Source organism: Vicugna pacos, chromosome 5 (assembly GCF_048564905.1).
Source record: "Vicugna pacos chromosome 5, VicPac4, whole genome shotgun sequence".
Taxonomy (NCBI): domain Eukaryota; kingdom Metazoa; phylum Chordata; class Mammalia; order Artiodactyla; family Camelidae; genus Vicugna; species Vicugna pacos.
The window spans coordinates 31,044,515-31,064,140 of NC_132991.1; the positions used below are offsets into that span (position 1 = coordinate 31,044,515).

Sequence of the window (19,626 nt, forward strand, 5' to 3'; positions counted from 1 at the left end):
ACCCCTTTTTATCCCTTATAATTTCCCTTGTTCTGAAGTCCACTTTGTCTGAAATTAATATAGTTCATTCAGCTTTCTCTTGACTTGTGGTAGCATAGTCTGTCTTTCTCCATCCCTTTACTTTTAGCCTGATCTTTATATTTAAGGTGGTAGACACCAGAGATGTGGATCCATTTTTTTAATCCACTTGAACAGTTTGCATTTAGTTGGTGTATTTAGTCCATTCATACTTAAAATGATTATTTGTATAATTGGATTAATATTACCATGTTTTTAACTGTTTTCTCTCAATTGCCAATTGTTCTTTGCATCCTTTTTCTCTACTTCTTCTGCCTTCTCTTAATATAATTGAGATTTTATATGATTCTATTTTATCTTCTCTCTTACTATATAAATTATTCTTTAAAAAAATGGTTGCCCTAGAACTTACAATATATATTTTAAACTAAACTTTGTATATTTTATGATGGTGCTATACCACTTCACATAGAGTGTAGGTAACTTTTAACAGAGTATTACCAGTTTCTCCATCCTGTGCCTTATGACAACTTTTTCATTCACTACACTTATCTGTGTGCTAAAATCACCCACTACCTTATTTCTGTTATTACTTTAGAGAAACAGTACTTGGTCATTTCAGTTTAAACAATCTCAGAAAGGTGATTCAATGGAGACAGGGCAGTCTTTCCAACAAGTGGCACTAAAACAATTGGCTATCCACATGCAGATATAAAACAACAATGAGAAACTGAACCTTAAACTAAATACTTATCTATTAAAAATTCATTTGATATGGAGTATAGGCCTATATGTAATAGGGATAACAATAAAAAAATAGTAGGAGAAAATCCACTGACTTAGGGTAGGTAAAAATTTCTCAGGTAGGACACAAAGGAGCAAATCATACAGGAAAAAGACATTCATAAATTGGACTTGGTAAAAATTTTAAATTCCACTTTCAAAAGATAGTATTAAGGAAAACTATGGCAAAATGGCAGAAAACATTTGCAAAACACATATCTTATATTGGACTTTATCCAGAATATATAAAAAAACTCCTATAACTTTATAATGAGATGACAAACTATCCACATAAAACAAATGCACAAAAAATTTGACCAGACACTTCCCAAAGAAGATAATATGATGGCAAATACACACATAAACCGATGCTCAACATTATAGCATTAGGCAAAATCAAGTTAAATTCAAAATAAGAACACACATCTGCTAGAGTGGCTAAAGCCAAAAAACTAAAAATACCAAATTTTTTCTAGAATGCAGAGCAACTAGAAATCCTACTAATTGCTGGTGAAGATGGAAGAAGATCTACTGTGGGAAACAGTCTGATAGCCTCTTGTAAATTGAACCATATATTTACCATATGCTCCACCAATCCGGTTCCTAATATTTAACCAGGAAAATATGTCCACATGAATACCCATGCACAAATGTTCACAACCTCTTTATTTGTAACATCCAACAATTAGAGATGATCAAATGTCCATTAACTGGTGAATGGATTAAACAAATTTTGATACTGGCTTACTGAGAAATACTGCTTAATGATAAACAAATCGATAATCTCAGAAATGTCATGCTAAGTGAAAGGAAGCAGATACATACACAAAAACACAAAAAACTGAACACTGTGCAATTCTACCTATATAAAACTCCAGAATTGTAAAAACTGTAGGAACATAAAACAATTACAGTGCTCACTGGGCTGGAAGTGTGAGGAGGGGACTGTCTGCAAATGAGCACAATGAAACTAACTCAAGTTGGGAAGTAGTCTATATTTTGATTTTGGTGGCGATTATACCTGTATACATTTGTCAAAACGACTCTTAATAAGGATTAATTTTATTATATGTAAACTATATTAATATATCTAAAAAAAATGTATGGGATAGAAAGAATAAACATCAAACAGCCCAACCCTCGGCCATATTGTCGTAAATTCTCACAGTAAAGGCCCGTTTACTTCAGTATTATTACCTTCTACACGTTTGCCTTTCCACAAAAAATGTATTAAATTGATTCAGTTACTCTGATGCAGTAAAATTTGCTCTTTTATATTTTGTTATAGGTCTGTATCCAATTAACAATATGCAAATAAAGTCACAATCTAAAGGGACTTTATGTTTCCTGCAGGAATAATTATACATTATTAGACTCATTTTTTAAGGATGAAATATTTGGGTGTGTAGACTGCCTATGCTTTGTCAGAGCCCAGAAAAGTCATGGCACTAGGGAGTAGTAAAATATATACACTATTCTTTTAATACAGTATATCTCTCACTTGTAAGAATAATTTAATTATTTTTAACAAATGTGAGTTCTCTGAATTAACATGAAGGATGATCAGTTCAGTATTAAAGAGGGACATTTTAAATCAGTAACCATGAGATTAAGTTAAACCAATTAAGAAAAGGAGAGATACTGGGTTCCAAGAATTACTCAGTAGAATTTGATGCCTTTCAATTGAGTTTAAATATATAGCATACTTCCAGCTAGATCAGAGGACCTGAACTGAGTTTTCGATTGCTATCAAACATCTATCTATCTACCTATCTATCTACCTATCTACCTACCTGTCTGTCTGTCTGTCTATCTATCTATCTATCTGTCTGAAGTTAAGCTGCCTGGGTTTGATCAGGACTTCATTTATTAACAGGGCAATCTTCAACATTATTTAAGCTTTCTGTATTTCTTTGTTCCTTCTTCCATAAAATTGGGATGGTGATAAATACTGCACATTCCATGAAGTTGTTAATGCAGATTAAATGAATTAATGTATGTAACGTGCTGAGAAAGTGCCTCGCACATGAACACAGCTTAAGCCTGTTTTGACATTGTTTTTATTGGACATTAACACAATTTTCCAATGAAAAATTTCTAGTGATACTAGTAAGAAAGATACCAAAGAAGAAAATGAAAACTGTTGGTGGGTAAAGTAGAACTGTGAAATGTGTATTATAAGACGTAAGAAACACTAGGGTAGAAATTTTTTCTGTTTTGTTCACTGACATATGCCAAGTATCCCAAACAGAGCCTGGCATGTTGAAATCAATGAAGGCTGTTGAATTAAATAGAATTGAGTGTGAAGAGATGGTTCCATTATATCTAACACTTACAAGAGTTAAAGGTTCAGTTATGTCTGAACAATTATAACTAAACATGCAAATATATATACATACAGAACTTGAAACCGTTTAATGAATTGTTTACCCCACACTCGAAAAAGGAAATCTGCATGAATTGGATAATTTGAAGGCAGGAAGAAAGGCTACAAAATGTTTTGATAAGTCATTGGGATCTGACAGGACAAAGAGAAGGTGACAATAATTCACATTAGATGAGAAAAATATGGGAAGAAAAGGAAAAACTCAAAGGAGAAAAATGTTTATTAACCTATGAATTCCTGAGTTGTACTCTATGGGGAAATATATCTTGAACCTCACACAGTTAAACTTCACAAAATTTGATTCCACCTTCCCTGCTTCCTTTTTTCTAATCTGCATAGTGTAAGATGACCAGTATGAATGGAGATTAGCTGAATAATTATTGTGAAAACTAGACGTTATAGCTCTGCCTTGGACCTCCACGTGTAGCTGGCTTTACATTCATAGGAATATCTTTTAATAAGAGCATATTCTTTCACATAATGATCGCATATTCTTTCTTACAAGGGAGGTAATATACCATCCTCACCATCTCAAGCTGGGGATCCCTGAGTAGTTTTCAGTGAGGGAGAACACATTATGTCAGTTCATGCAAGGCAATAACAAGATGCTCCTACCATGTGACTCTGCTTACTTGGGTGTGATACTCAATATGTAATGGAACTTTACTGCATTACTCTTTCTTCTCTGTTTTCCCACCAATCTTTTTTTTCCTAAGAGACTTACTGTTTTAAAATTATCATAAAATATTGTTAAGATCATAGAGATAAATTTGCAAGATACTTGCAAGCTAAACTATTCTGTAACTCAGCTAAGGTAAAGAGAATACTCTGGCTCTTAACAATTCTCTATTGAAAACACTTTTCTGCATTCAGACAAAACACCTCAATTTCCAATCTTGAGACACTGTGAGTCTATAATCTTATAAGATATGTAGGTATCTGAGTTTTGATGAATGCAAGTCAAATGGACAAACATGATGCATATAATCTATCTGGACAAAGTCATTTCATACAATTGGTCTCCCATTTGAGTGTGCATGAATTTAGCACAGTTCAGAGGGAAAAAGAGGCCAGAATGAAGAAACATAGCTGGAAGGAAACAATATCTAAAGGATGGTGAAATGTTTTTGCTGTGCTGCTATGGAAGATGAACTAAAATTTTGATCAATAAGCAATCTAAAAATCCACTCTTAAAAAAAAAAAAAGACTCATCTTAAAGCTGAACTAAGGGGAAAAAAAGGAAAAACAGAAAGAGGAAGAAAAATCTCTCATTTTTAAATCACTGGAGTACTTTTACCCCTGTGTACTATAAAATAAGAAAGATAATAATTCAAATTGGTTCAGGCATGCAGAGGAGTAAATAGAAAATAACTGAAACTATAACAATATAATAATGCATATTAAATTAGCTACCCCTCCCCAGCAGCATGAATGAAAAACTATTAACCATTAATTGCAATGGAATTACCTGTTGGATGACATAAGCTACTAACATAAAGAAATTATGAAGTTGTTTCCTAAAGTGATGGCTACTACTTATTCCTGTAGAAAACTGAATCTATTACAAACATTGAAAGACAGCTACGCCAGAGTAAACTGCTTTTCCTTCAGGTTAAAATAATTTCATGGGAAAAATTCCTCAAAATATTAAGTTACCTTGAAAATCAAGTCCTAGTGCAAAATCTCCATAAGTAAATGTTGACCTCAACCTTGGTTTAGTTTTAAGTAGTATAGGACTTAAAGTAGCAATGTGTATGTAATGTAAATTAAACACTACCATATGTAGTTATGGAAAGGTGAAAATGAAACCATCAAATGTGAAAAAAGGGGTATCAATAAAGATATTTTAAACATCACCACCCCCTAAAAATCTGTGTGTATATATGAGTATATAATATATAACATTTTTGCACAAATGTAAACATACATATATATGTTATTATAAAAATGTTACACATATTATATTTAGTCAGGTAGAATATTAAGAATTTTAAGAGTAAACTATCAAGAAAGAAGAAGGACGCATTCATTGTTTATCCTCAGGCTCAGATCAGTGCCTGTTATTTTATATTGGGTCTTGTCTGGGTGATTAAGAACCCACAATATGTCCTTCACCTTATGATGTAACCAACACTTCCCTAAAAAAAGGTTTAGGTAATAAAAGCCAGGGTATAAATGACAATATTTCATATAGATCTGATGAGTTGTAAGAAAGAGTAGGTTCATTTAAATATGTAACTTACTGGTGTTTGAGTGTTGTGCTGATTTTTATGACAGCATTTAAATTTCAGAATGATCATATGTCTTTGACACAGAAAGTAAATGTACATTAGAAGAGTATTGATTTAGGCCATGTGTATTCTGAATGGTTGAGTTCTTGGAATATGTGGATACTTTAAAAAGGGCAAAGGTAGTGTTTGATGGATTCCTGAAATTTTAATGACATATTTGCATTATTTAGTCAGTACATTCAATTGAATTCTACTGACTATTAAATAAAGTCATCCTTTATTATAGCCTATTATTAGTGTCTTGGTTGTTTTTATTATTATTGAGTAATAGGAAATGCCTGGAGGCAATGGAAAACCCACAACATAGTATAAATTAATACTAAACAATAAGATTTATAATAACTGTGAATACATGCAAAGATCAGCAGCTGGTTTATACAGATGGCCAATAAAATGTTGGAATGCCCAAAACATAAACATAAGGGGTGGCAGCAGGAGGCAGGTAGTGATTAGATAGGTGATCACTGAGGTTAGCTTTTAGTTCGAGTAGAACACTGAATTTTTTTTTTCTTCTACCAGAAATTGTCTCCATGAAAAAATAATTATCAAAATGTTATGATTCACATTTCAGTGCCTATTGCAGCAAGTTTACATCAGTTTATTTTGATGGCCTGAAATTATTGTTGGAGCTCCTAAAAAAGGTATGATTTAAAAATCAAGTAACCATTTAGGTAATAAGAAATCTGAGTCCATTACTTGACAGCTAAATTGAAGAACTGATATAATTTCATTTTTCTGAATTGACTGATGAAAAATGCAAACTTCCTCTCAGGGTTACAATCTGATCACTCTGAAATGCAAACCTTACAAATCTTCAATTAGCCTCATGATGTTTTACCATCATAGAGACTGGCAGTATTTTAACCTTGCTTCAAGAAATACATTCCGATGAATATTTTAAATGAAACAAGAAAATTTACTTTCATAATTTCACTCTATGTGCCCCACCATTCTAATCTTCCTTTTTCCATTTTTGTTCTTCCCTCAACACCACTCACCACCCCACATCAGAATACACATATATATGAAATGCCCTAACATACCTTCTTCCATGAAATTGACCAAGTGATTATCAGTAAAGAAAGCAGAGCACGTCTACCATTTGAACCTAATCCATATACTTGACCGAATAAATCCTATCCAGTAATTGTAATCTTTTCTTGATGTTGTGCCATTAAGGATAATCAGTAAGAAAGTTAATCCCATGCCTAGCATCAAGAGCTGAGTACCAAAATGAAATAGTATCTACATCACAGTCAACCAACAGTGACAACAAGCAACCGTTTTTGACAGCAAAATTCCGAGACGAGAAGAAATGCAAGTTATCGTCACTGTATCTACAGTAATCTCCAGTTTGTGACTACTGCACAAGAAAGAACTGAGGGAGTAAATGTCTTTATTTTATTTTTGTCTTGCTGTCCAAATTCTTTTTGGTTCCTCTCATTGGCCAAATCCAATCTGAAACTAGGGAAGAAAGTCCACAGATGTTCTCCACAAAAGTCAGTATCTTAGGGCATAGTTTGAGAAAGGTTAAGAGCGGAGTGTGGATCTGGAGGAACACACTGAATTTTTTCTGCATTCCCTTCCTCTTTCTTCTCAGCATCTGCTCTTTTTCAGGTGAAAAATGTGTCCCTAATACAAGGGATACGGAAATCCCATCAACTACCATAGTCTTAAGTATTTATGTCAGTTTTATCATAGTCTCAAACAAAATCTACAATGTTAGCAAACCTCAGTGCTCTTCACATAAGGTAGTCTAGAAAAAAAAGCAGGGGAAAGAATTCTTACTTAACTTAGAGTATAGCTGCTATAGTATTATGGCATGTTGCTATTCATGAGGTCTTAGATGATAATTACATATTCTTTTAGCTACAGCCGTTCTCTGTGTATCCTAAGCTCAGCCAGCAGTTAGTCCACACACTGTTCTTCACCTGGTGGTATGATCCTGTGTTACAAGCCTCTGATTGGTCTGCCTTGTTGTGTTGCCTCATTATTCTCTTACCCAGCCTATCACAGAAGTGAGGTGCTCCAGAGAAATCTCTGGGTTCAGAAATAGTTCTCCTTTCCCCCATTATGCGGCAGCAGTCTAATTTCCTATTGGTAAATAACATCAATCACCTCAACCATTATTGTGGCCCCTTTCTCTGCAGAGAAGGTTCAGCAAATTGAGCAGCTCATGATGGCCAGGGGGCAGACTCAATTTCCAATTTAACAGAGGCATGATTGTGTTCTTTAGTGGAAACATTTTTTTTCTCCCATGGAAACTAGTACCCTTCTACCCATAAATGCTGAGGTTATAGAGATAGAAATTTTCCTTCAATGAGTTATTTGCTGAAAAAGGCCACTCTCACGTTCTCCCTTGTTTCTTGGACCTGTTCATTCTGTCTATAAGGGATATGACATCATACATTGGATGATGCTCTAAGGTGTATGTATAACATCCTTTACTGACAGCTTCTCAAATCCACAAGGTATCTGTCTCCCAAGTGTTGCCCTAGTAGTCTTTAGCAGATTATTCCATTCTGTTAAAGTCACTGCTTCTAGATGTTGAGGTCATGTGAGCAGTAGATCTTTTTGGTGAGCTCATGGTCATATTTTTTCCCCCATAAATTATTTCCCCTGGTCTGAGGTAAGATTATGTCAGCATCCAAAGAAAACAAGGATTTTGTAAGTGTACCAATGGAGGTGCTGACAGAATCATGGTCAGAGAAGACAGATTCGAGATACCTGTTTCTCCCTGTTAAGAAGACATTTTTCCCCTTAACGATGAAAAGGGTCCAATGGAATCGACCTCACACAAGTTGGTCAAGAGTGATGCCACGTGCCTGGAAGGTGTGCCCGTGGGCAGGTACAGCCACGGCTTTCTGACAGTTGGCATCGAGCCTGACGTTGAAGTCTTGCTGTCCCAGGGGCCCATCTGTGCCTGGGGTGCCCCTCCCACTCCTGCTACTTGGCAGTCACAGCACTGCCCCCTGGGGCTTTCATCCATGAAAGTGTTTCCTTTAAACCTGCATGGAGGAATGCTTGATGTCTGGGAAGATCCCCCGAGATGGGTGCTCTACTGTCCATCCAGCCTCCCCTTTCCTAGACCACAGCTCCTCGTTAATAAAGTGGTGAGTGGCGGCAGCAGCAGCCGAAGGGTGACGCCACATGCATGGCTGTGTGCTGTCTCCTGCCACGCCACTAGCAAGTTGGGTGGCCGTGACCGTATCAACTGTGGTGAGAAGTTCACGTTGTCACATCTGTGCATAGTCTTCCTCTGTGCTGTCCTGGCCTGTGAGTACCTCTCCCTTTGTGCAAGCACTAGATCAACTGCAAAAAAGAGGGACAGCTGTAGGAGGAATAATTTTGTCCATGGGACAAGGGAGAGACTCCTCTGCCGTGGAAGTGCTCTCGGGAAGATTCCGTGGGGCCTGATTCTCCATTTTTTGTGCCCATTTCAAGGAGACCAGTCATCTACTCCTCCCTCAGACCTCCTTGCCATCAATTTTCCAATCCTGTTAAGTCCCTTACCAGCTGTCCACCCAGATAGCCACTGCTCACACATGAGCGTAGATCCCTCCCTGCAGCCATCTTTCCCGTCACATGGTGTTCAGCCACATTTCCTCTGACTTTCTGCCCAGTGGGAGGATGTTTGTTTCACCCACTATCAGGACCATCCCCGAGAAGGGCTGTCAAGTGGCCACTTCTAGCAAGTACTAGCAGAGAGGGTAGGTTCTTATTTAATCTAGGCTTTCGTTGTTTCGTCCTTCATTAACTGGTCACAGTGCAATCCCCATGAAGTAAATTACAGCTGTGAGTGAGAGAGCAGCCATCAGCAACCCCATACAGCAGGATCCAGGGATACGTCAGCCTCATTCATCTCCTATTCCCTGGTATCTGCCAGTGCCTTGCTAACCGGAAGTCAAAGGACAAGGGAGCCAGGATAATGTGAAATAGAGGTGAGCAACCCTTGACACAGCAGGCCGGAGATGGTGCAGAGGGAGGCCTGCTGGGCCAAAAGAAAGACATTCAGCACAACTGCCGTCAAAAAACCTCACCATATAGCAGAAGATTTAATTTTATGCCTTAAAATACTTTAAGTTATTTGAGATGATCCATTTTTTTCTGCTCACAGCATTATTTTATAATGTTTTAGTTGTAGACTTTATGAAGGATTTTTTTTTTTTTACTTCTAACATATGGCGTCGTAAGAACCTACTGAGTAACATTTGCTTCACATTTTCTGTGACTAAGAGCAGTTAATAAATTTTGAGCATTCTTGGACATTTTACGCAGCTTCATAAATAAGTAAAATGTTTACATTCAGAAATTATTTTAAAAATATGCATCTTTTACCTCAGATGTACAGTCAATGAATGCAGTGCTCTTTTTTTTTTTTTAGCCAAAGTGGGTATATTTTTGCAAACCTGATGAATCATATGTGTGATGATATATCAGATGCTAAAAGTGCATTATTGTGTATCTTAAGGAACAATTTGCAATGTTGGGTTATGTAAGGGGCTTCTTTGAAATGGCATTGTTCTACTGCAGTCCTCTTACAAAGGATTTCCCAAAGCATCCTGAAGCCAAAATTGGTGCTTTTGTTTCTAAAGAATTCTTTTTTTTTTTTTTTTTTTTTTTAACTACGGGCAGAGCTAAGGGGATGGGGAGACTCCTACTAAAAGCTAAAACTGAGGCTATTACGAGAGCCATTGCAAGCTGAGGACCTTTTAAATACTTTTAATGACAAAGCTCATTCTTAATGCAGAAGAAATAATTTCATGTTTCAGCATTATTATATTACCTTAGTGAACATTTTAAAAGTTGGGTCACTCATTTCCAGGAAATATTTATGACTGTAATATGTGCCAAACAACCTCTTACTGTGCACAAGAATAGCTTCGGCTTTAATACACATGTAGATGGTTTTGTAAGGATGGTTGTGAAACAAAGTGGAAATTTTTATACTAATATAGGAACTTGCTTTTTTCTAAAAATGAACCAAGAACTTTGTTATATGTCCTTGCTCAGCTGCTAAATTTTTTCTGTATCTGTAAATTGTAATGAAGTTCCTATGAGGAAATTTCCTGCTGAAACAAACCATAGTTCTTTATGGGCACCCGTCTACCTGCTGGTCATCTAATGTATATTAAGCAGCTTCCCCCACTTCAGGAACTCTACTCGACTCTCATCCCTTCTTTTTCATGCCTCCAATATCTACTAAATACCTTGTATCTGTCACTGTAAAAGCCATGTTATATCATCAGCACTGAAAACCAGAGTTTTGGTTACTATGCAGCTGAAATCACCTTATTAGGTAATATTGAACTGATTAAAAAAAACAGATGATGCTAAAGAAAGAATGTAAAAGCCTTCTAATCTAATGAACCATTGCTAGTCTCCATTGGTAACATATATTTATACATCATAGAACTTCTTTTAATGGAAATGAGTTTATTTTGTAGCATTGTTTCCTGACCTCTTTTTTTAACTCAAGTATAATATGAACACCTTCTGCATAAATATTTTATAGCATACTTTTAATGACTTTGTGTTTTATGTGGATACAACAGTTTATATTGTATTTAAAATATAGGATATATAATATTTAGTATAATATGTATATGCTATATATATGTATATATGTGTATACGTGTGTGTGTGTGTGTGTGTGTGTGTGTGTATGTCTCAGAGAGAAAGGGAGAGGATATCCATTTATTTTTCCTGCATGTAGAAACACTTAATATTACTATAATCATCTATGCCAGTAAAACTTTGGGCATATGCATATTTCCTTAGAATATATTTTTATAAAGGAATTTGAGTCATAATTTATGGGCTATGTTTCATTTTCTTTTATAGAATATTATAGAAATGTGTAATGTGGACATCGACTATAGTATGTTTTGCATTGGCATATAGCTTCCAGTCAAACAAGACTGTGAAGTTATTTAAATATTTTGAAGAAGAAGAAACTATGGACAAGAAAGGCAGGTCCATTGTAAGGCTAATAGGTGCCAAAATTTAAGCAGCCATACTTTGTATTGAGTGATTATTGAGAACCATTTCTAATAGTTACACAAACTATTATTTTATTAAAAGTTACCATTGGGGATTGAGATAGATTAATTATATACCCTGCTTTATTTAAATGGTGGTTTCTTTAACCATCTTCTTAGAATCTGATATGTGATCTAATTAAAACCTCTTAAGGCCGTAGTCTTCACACATTTTAGTTGTGTGCCACTATCAGTAGAAATTTTTGAGCTTGTATCAACCCAAGTATTAAATATGGATGAGGACTAATTTTAATATAGTAATAAAATATAAAAATAAATATGAAGTAGAGGTTTTGCTTTTTTAAAATATTACAATGGGTAGTTTTATACATCTTTGAGATGGGGAAATCCTCGATTTTATTTGCTCTGTTCATCAGAAGAATTAGATTTGTCCCAAAGTTTACATCTACTTTTCTCAACTTATTCACTGACTGAATGAAGAGCGTCAGGCCCTAGGCTGAGTCAAAGTGGAGGCAGAATACGTTGATGAGTCTTCATAGACTAAAGGGGAAAGAACAAAGTGTACTAATAAAAACAACACTATCAGGTATAGCAGATAGGTCTGAATTTCCAACGGTTTAGCAAAGTAGAGTGTTATTTCTCTGATACCCATTCTGCACTGGGCATAGCTGATCAGCTGCTGGCTCTCCTCCAAGTGATGATTCAGGCACCTGTGCTACTGCCTTCTTATGATGGCTCCCTGTTTTTAACACGTGGCTTCCAAAGTTGCTATTGCCAGGGAAAGGGCAAGGAGAATCACAATGGGAAGTTTTTATGGGCCAAGCCTGGAACTGGCACCAATCATTTCTATACTCAGTTATAAGATCACACTTAACTGCAGGGAGGCTAGGGAATGTGGTATAGCTAAGTGTCCAGGAGGCAGAGAAACTGGGATAGTTCAATAGGCAGACTCTCTGCCATAACGTATAAACAGGCAGTGATAATGGAGTGTTACGAAAGACATAATGGAATAAAGTAAAAAAGCTATAAAATCATAGAAGAGAGACCATTTAAAATTGGTGAACAGGGATTATTTCAGTCATCAGAGATGGAAGGAACTTCCTAGCCAGAGAACTATCACAAGGAAAATCAAAGAGATGAGATAAACAATAATTACAATATAGCACAGTTAAACGGTAATTTCCTCATTAAATTTCCACCATTTTTTCATAACCAATTCTCAAACAAATTTGCAAAGATGTATACATAAGGAAGAATATTAACTGACTCACCATTTATAACAGATTATTGAAACAACATAAATGTTCAAAGACAAAGAACTAGTTAAATAAAACATGGAAGAACCAAGCTATGCCATATTTTACAGCCATTATACAGTAGGTATGGATTCACATATTTATTTGGAACAATTTCTAGAATTAGAATTGCATTTTAAATGATAAAATAAGCATGTATGATAATGATAAGGATAAATGAAATGATAAAGTCCTCTGTGAATGAATGATCATATTTTAAGTACATAAGTGTGTTTCTGAATATATTAAAGTTGACCAGTCAAGCAGTAGTTTTTTTCACTTTTTTTCATCATGGCTACCTACCTACCTACCTCTCTGTCTCTCTATCATTTCTTTCTTTCTCCCTTCCTTTCTCCTTCTTTCTCTCCTTTTTTCTTTTAAATGAGCAAATATTTTACTTATCATAATAATAATCTATTTTGATTTTAAAAATAAGTAAAAGACAATTTTGGAAGTCAGTGTTCCCTTGGCTCTGTGAATGACCTCTCACTTAGCTGGTGGAAAATGCTACCTTATTAACATCTAACAAGAGGCAATGCTGTCTTGGGAAACAGTAGCTAATATCTGCTGAGCTTGATCCCATTGGAACTTGCTATCTGCAACATTCATGCTGCATAAAAATCTATGCAGCATCTACATTTTACTGAAATGTAATGGGCAAAAACCAGAACACCACAAATGGCCATGTTAAAAATGAAAAAAAAATTATTGTCAGATATATCAGGTTTATAAAAATGCAGAGTTTTTTTCTAAGGGATGGCAAATGAATTGTCATTTATTCACACATTAAGTAGATTGAATTTTGTTGTTGGATATATATTAAGTTATGCATTATAATATTGATATCATAATATTGATATTTGAGGTCTATTATTGTTTCTACTGGAAATGGGGCAAGGCAAAGATATACTAAGTTTCTTTATTTTAACAATAATTACCCTTGATAAACTCACAGTCTGTAAACTGGCAAAAGAGCATGGCCCAGTGAACACTGAGCTGGAAGCCAAAATGGTTTGGATGGTGGAAGGGTCCCCCCAGTACTGGTATGATGTCCTTATCTTCTGACTCCACTACAAACACACGTGTGGTTGACAAGACAAAAAGTATTGTCTCAGGGAAATTGATCTGTTAGCAATGGAGTATGAATATTCAAAGATGAGAGAGGTTAAAAGTCAAGGTTTTAAGTTTATTACAGTTGATGAACTGGAAGTGATAAAAGTGAGAGAGGAAGGAGCTGCAGTGTCATTGAAAAGATAGATTTTAAAGGCAAATATACAGAAATCAACAATTGGGTAGACCTGAAGATGGAAATACAATTTGAAGTAATTTTTTGGAAAGCATGACAGATGAGAAAACATTTAGATTTTGGTCCGATGTCATGCTTTCACCAGTGTGCATCATATATTAGTATGTTCTTTAACAAAATAAATCATTATTTAGAATTGACCTACAACTTTTTTAACTCAAGTTTTTTCTAGGTATAAGATGTCTCATTTCTTTTTTTCAAACAGACAGTGCTCACTATTAACAGGACATTTCTGCAATTGAAAAAGTATTCATAATGCAATGTACATAAAACAATAATGGAATTAATATGTAGTATTTCTTTTGATAGACTGATTAGTTGGTTTATTTATATTTTGGTGGTCATTATCTTTATCAGTGGGAATTCTATAATAAAAATAAATCTTTAATCTATGTAGTATGCACTATGTTAATGAAAATGACATATATACTTTATGTAAATAATTCTGCTTTTATATTTCTACAAGTTTTACAATGTCATTTTGAGTAAATTATTTATCATTTTTAATTAGCTCACCATATAATTAGGAAGAAAATAACTTCCAGCATAGTACATTAATCTACTTCTGCAGTCCAAACCAGATTTGGAATTGGGATATTTCTATCCATATTTAAATCAATAATCAAGATATAATACAGATTTAGTTACCTTCTCTATTTCATTTGCCTTAAGAGTAGAAAAGCAGCACCAAAACATCAATGACAGTTCTTTTTGTTTTTTACATTGGCTGTGGAGGAGCATGGTATTTTGTAGGTATGTGGGTGGTCTTTTTGTCTTTTTTTCTTTAATGGAGAGAAGTCAACAGAAAAAGAATAGTAGTTGCTATTTACAGGTACTGGAGATCATAGATGAAGCCACATTCTAAAATGCATATCTTTTCTATTTCCTATTTATACTATTTGAAGGAAAAAAAAAACCTACTTCTAGCAATTCTAGCATTCTGTCAGGTAAGAGCCAGAAAAAGAAAAGGGCTGGTTCAACATGATTACTTAGCATTTTTTTTTTTTCCTCAAGCAAGGTGAAAAACACCAATAGGTCTGTTTATGCATAAGAAAAAAACATTTTGTAAGAAGCCAACTATGCATTCATTAGAGACCATTATAAAAAATATATTAAACTTTGGGGAAGAGACACTTAACCTGGTATACATTAAGTTGTTATCTATTCTTCTCTAAGAAGCTGCAAATAATTAAGAAGAATAATTATATGCGCTTGCAAACTGTTTCTAGGTATAAGGATACTATTTATGACAATTTTAAGTTTATTGATAGTAACACTATAAGATGATACACTTACTCTACCACTGACAAAACTATAATCTCCATAGTGCTAAGCAAAGGAAATGGTTACAGCTCTGAAAAAAATATATAATACAAATTCTTCTGTGCAACTTTAACTGATCTTTATGCTCTAAAATGATGTACTTGAGCCCCGTGTCTTTTCCACATAAAGTAAACATTAATTCTACTTCCTAGTCTTAGGGGCACGGTGTTGACTCTAGTGCCTTTCTCTGCAATGTAACGTATTTTTGTTGGAATTTCACAGAGGATATTTTAAAGAACTGTGAATGGTGTGAACTGTTTTAATTTCTAAAACTTTTAATTTCAACCTCAAATTCTTTAAATTTTCCTTAATGTGGCTTTGAATCAAAAATTCTTTTCCCCAGAAAAAAAATTAATCCTATTTTTTCTGGCATGAAGATTATAGACCAGAGTATGTAAAAAAAACTATCTACCTATCTACCTACTTTATCAATCTAGATCAGTTACCTCTGTCAAGATGATACATAGATATACGCATATACATAAAATATCCACAGTCAGTAGGTGGTCTCATCTAGCCTGATTATGTTCTTGACTTCAGGATTTGAAGAACCCCTAAAGGAACCATAAAAATTCTTTTTTAACAGTTTCTGTGGACTCAAAACTTAAAAAAGAAATTCTAGAAATGAAAAGTATTTTGACACCTAAGTCCAGCATCTCACCAACAGCATAAATTCACCAAAAGTCAATTCCAACAACTCCATCTGATTCTAGGGACAGTAATCTTACTACCTCCCGGGGAACATATTATTGTTAGAATTTTATTTCTTAAATTGAGCAAAATATGCTTTCTCATAAAATTCCTGCCATCGTTTCTATTTTTTGCTTCTTAAAGTGAATGAGAGTCTTTATAAGCTTTAAGATGACAATTGTTTAAATAGTTTGAGGTTGCATACATGTATCTTTTCCATTTAAAGTTCTCCCAGTTATTATCATTTTTCTCTTTGAGAGGATTTCCAGGCCGATCACTTTTTGATACCCACATCTGAAGTTCCCTAGAAATGCCTAATCTCTTTTGTAGTTTGACCCATACCGTTCCGAAGTCAGGATAACCCTTCTAGAGCATAATCTACTGGAAGACCAATTGTATATTAGTACTAATAATGCCAGCCTTGATGTTTCATAACCAAGTCAGAGGAGAGTCTCCATACTGTGTGCTATCGTAGTTTTATTACTTTAGAACTTGTATTTTATGAAGCATTATAATTTACAAATTATTTTCACATGCTTTTTATCCTTTAATATTTTATGGAAGTATAGCTAATTTACAATATTGTGTTAGTTTCACGTGTACGGTATAGTGATTCCGTCTTTCTTTATTGCAGATTATATTTCATTGTAGGTTATTATAAGATATTGGTTATAATCCCCTCTTCTATACAGTAAATCTTTGTTGCTTATCTATTTTATACATAGTAGTTTGTATCCATTATTCTCTTACCCCTAATTTGCCCCTTCACCCCCTCCCTTTTGTTAACTGGAAGTTTGTTTTCTATGTCTGTGAATCTGTTTCTGTTTTGTATACATATTTTGTATATTGTATTATTTTTTAGATCCTACATGCGAGTGGTATAGTATTCGTCTTTCTCTGTCTAACTTATTTCACTAAGCATCCACATTGATGCAAATGGCAATATTTCATTCTTTCATATGGCTGGTTAATATCCATATATATATGTATATGTGTATGTGTATCTCTCTCTCTCTCATATCTTCTTAATCCAATCATCTGTTGATGGTCCTTTGTTACTTCCATGTCTTGGCTATTGTAAATAGTGCTGCTTTGAACATTGGGGTACATGTATCATTTTGAATTAGTGTTTTTATTTTTTCTGGATTTATACCCATTGCCTGATCATATGGTAATTCTGTTTTTAGTTTTTTAATATCCCTTAATTTTTAAAATATATTTTAAAGTAATCTGGGTCCTAATATTTGCCCTTTAAAGTATGTGGAAATTAAACTCAGTAAGATTAATGTATTAGGAGCTATAATAAAGCAAAACATTGGAAGAGTCAAAACCAGAACAACATTTCTTTTACTATAACCTAATTTAATGTCATTATGAAGAGTAAGTTAGTGTACATTAGAATTGACCAGAATCTTGTCTTATTATTAAATGTTAACATACATACAGACATATGCATACTTGTGCCTACACACAGATATACACACACGCACACACACATTGAACCATGTATTTTATAGCTAAAAGGGGCATTAGTGTGGTGAGAACTTGGAGGAAATGGCAAGAGCACTAGCCTGTATATCAAATCCTGAGTCCAGTTAATAAAGACAGTAAAGCCCAGAATATTGCTGTGAAATTCCAGTTATAGAGTACACAGACTCCAAATCTAACTTGATATTTAAAATTATGTCACCTTTATGAAAGTTATTTTTACTTATTTAAAAATGATTAGACAAAGGAACCAAATTGCTATGGGATAAAGCATTACCAACTTTACGTGCTTTTATAAATATATAATGGCAATAGATATGTGAAATATCAAAACATTTAAGTGGATGTGAAAATAAATTAATCTTGGTATATTTTCAAAATTTCTCTTCTATTTTGCACAGCTTGGTCGGCCCAGAACTCAACTTCATCTCTCTCTAATAAGTATATTAAAAATATGAAAGAGAAGTTTTAAGTTTTGGTGTTTTGTGTTGCTTACTTATTAAGTCTTAATGAATAGTCAGATCACATAATCTGTCTAGACTTGAAAGACTATATGCAGCATTGACTTAATGAATTAAAGTAGTTGTTTTTATTTTACTGTAGTGTGTGGTTTGTAAATAAGCAATAAGGACTTGATGACTGTATTATTAAGCCAATATATAAATAATACACTTTAGAATCTAATCCAACACACAAGTTTATTTATTCAGTTCATTATCTGTATGTTTGTATGTATGTGTGTACCTGTGTGTGTCTTACAGCTGTTATTTCAAGAAACCAAGAAGGGCCAGGAGAAATGGGAAAGGCTGTGCTGATTCCTAAAGATGACCAGGAGAAAATGAAAGAACTGTTTAAAATCAATCAGTTTAACCTTATGGCCAGTGATTTGATTGCCCTTAACAGAAGTCTGCCGGATGTAAGATTAGAAGGGTGAGTTTACATTTGTTATACAATCTTACATATTAGCAATCCCCAAATTTCAGAATATCTTAAAAATTTAGTTAACTCAGATTATTTGAATCCTAGAACTGCGTGGTTCTGAATACCTATTCAATAGCAGAAATTTACTGTGCATGCATATGATGAGAGAGATGAACTGTCTCCTTCCCTGGCACAGCAAAACATGCTACTTGCAAACACACTGCAGAATACACAAGCCTAACAGGTTTTTTTTTTCCTTCATGAGATGTCTTTTTGCATTGCTTTGCTTTATCTTGCCAAAAACAGAGCAAACTCGATCTTTGATAAATTATTTTCTCACCTGTATAAAAAGCTTTGCTTTGAAATATACACTTTGCTATTTCAGTGTAAAAATAAGCCATTGTCTGTATGATTCTTTGACCCTTTAAAATTATTTATTGTGGGTTCTTTAGCAATTTATGATGTTTTTTATAATTAGAATACTCAGTTATCAGCCATGGAGGAAATATTCACTCAGAAATAGTAACACTGCATGAAAAATTACGTTGAAAATTTTAACTTATATGTGATTAACTGTAAGTCATGCTCTAGATAGCTGAACATATTTTAAATGGATGTCATAAAAATCAGAATATTTAGTGGCAGTATTGTCATCCTTGTATATAGTACTCATAAAGTAAGCTCTTGGCACTTAGAAAAGGTATGTCCTCAAATTTTAGAAAATCTCCCAATTTACAAATGTCCTCCGGAACACACTTCTATTTAAAAAGAAGTTGTTCTTTTAGACTTGTAATGGCTTTCTCTATACACAATAACATCATAGTTAATGTATATAAAGTTTACCCACATATAATGGGTTATATTACATTAGTAGCATAGTGACGCTAACATATTTACTAAATATGACTTTTTCCCTTTCTGAATTACTTCGAGTAAACCAAAATAAAGTAAGCAAAGCCTTGCTGAGATGCCGGCCTGAGCTGTCAGAAGGTTCATTTGATAGCTAAGTTACTGGTTTTGTATATCCCTACATGCTTTTGAAATGTCTCTCTCAACCAAACCACAAGCAACTATATATTATGGATATTTTTGGTCCCTAGCAAATGGCTAAAACATCAAATTG

General features: G+C 34.2%; 1 protein-coding gene across 4 annotated transcripts in view; it reads left to right on the plus strand.

Moving 5' to 3' along the window:
- The window catches only part of GALNT13 (polypeptide N-acetylgalactosaminyltransferase 13), a 457,095-nt gene that overhangs the window by 184,026 nt on the left and 253,443 nt on the right, over window positions 1-19,626 (plus strand). For all 4 annotated transcript variants that reach the window (XM_072960978.1, XM_072960979.1, XM_072960976.1 and 1 more), the window contains exon 4: window positions 18,344-18,512. In XM_072960978.1, the coding sequence (XP_072817079.1) occupies window positions 18,344-18,512 (169 nt within the window). The remainder of the gene's footprint in view (window positions 1-18,343; window positions 18,513-19,626) is intronic.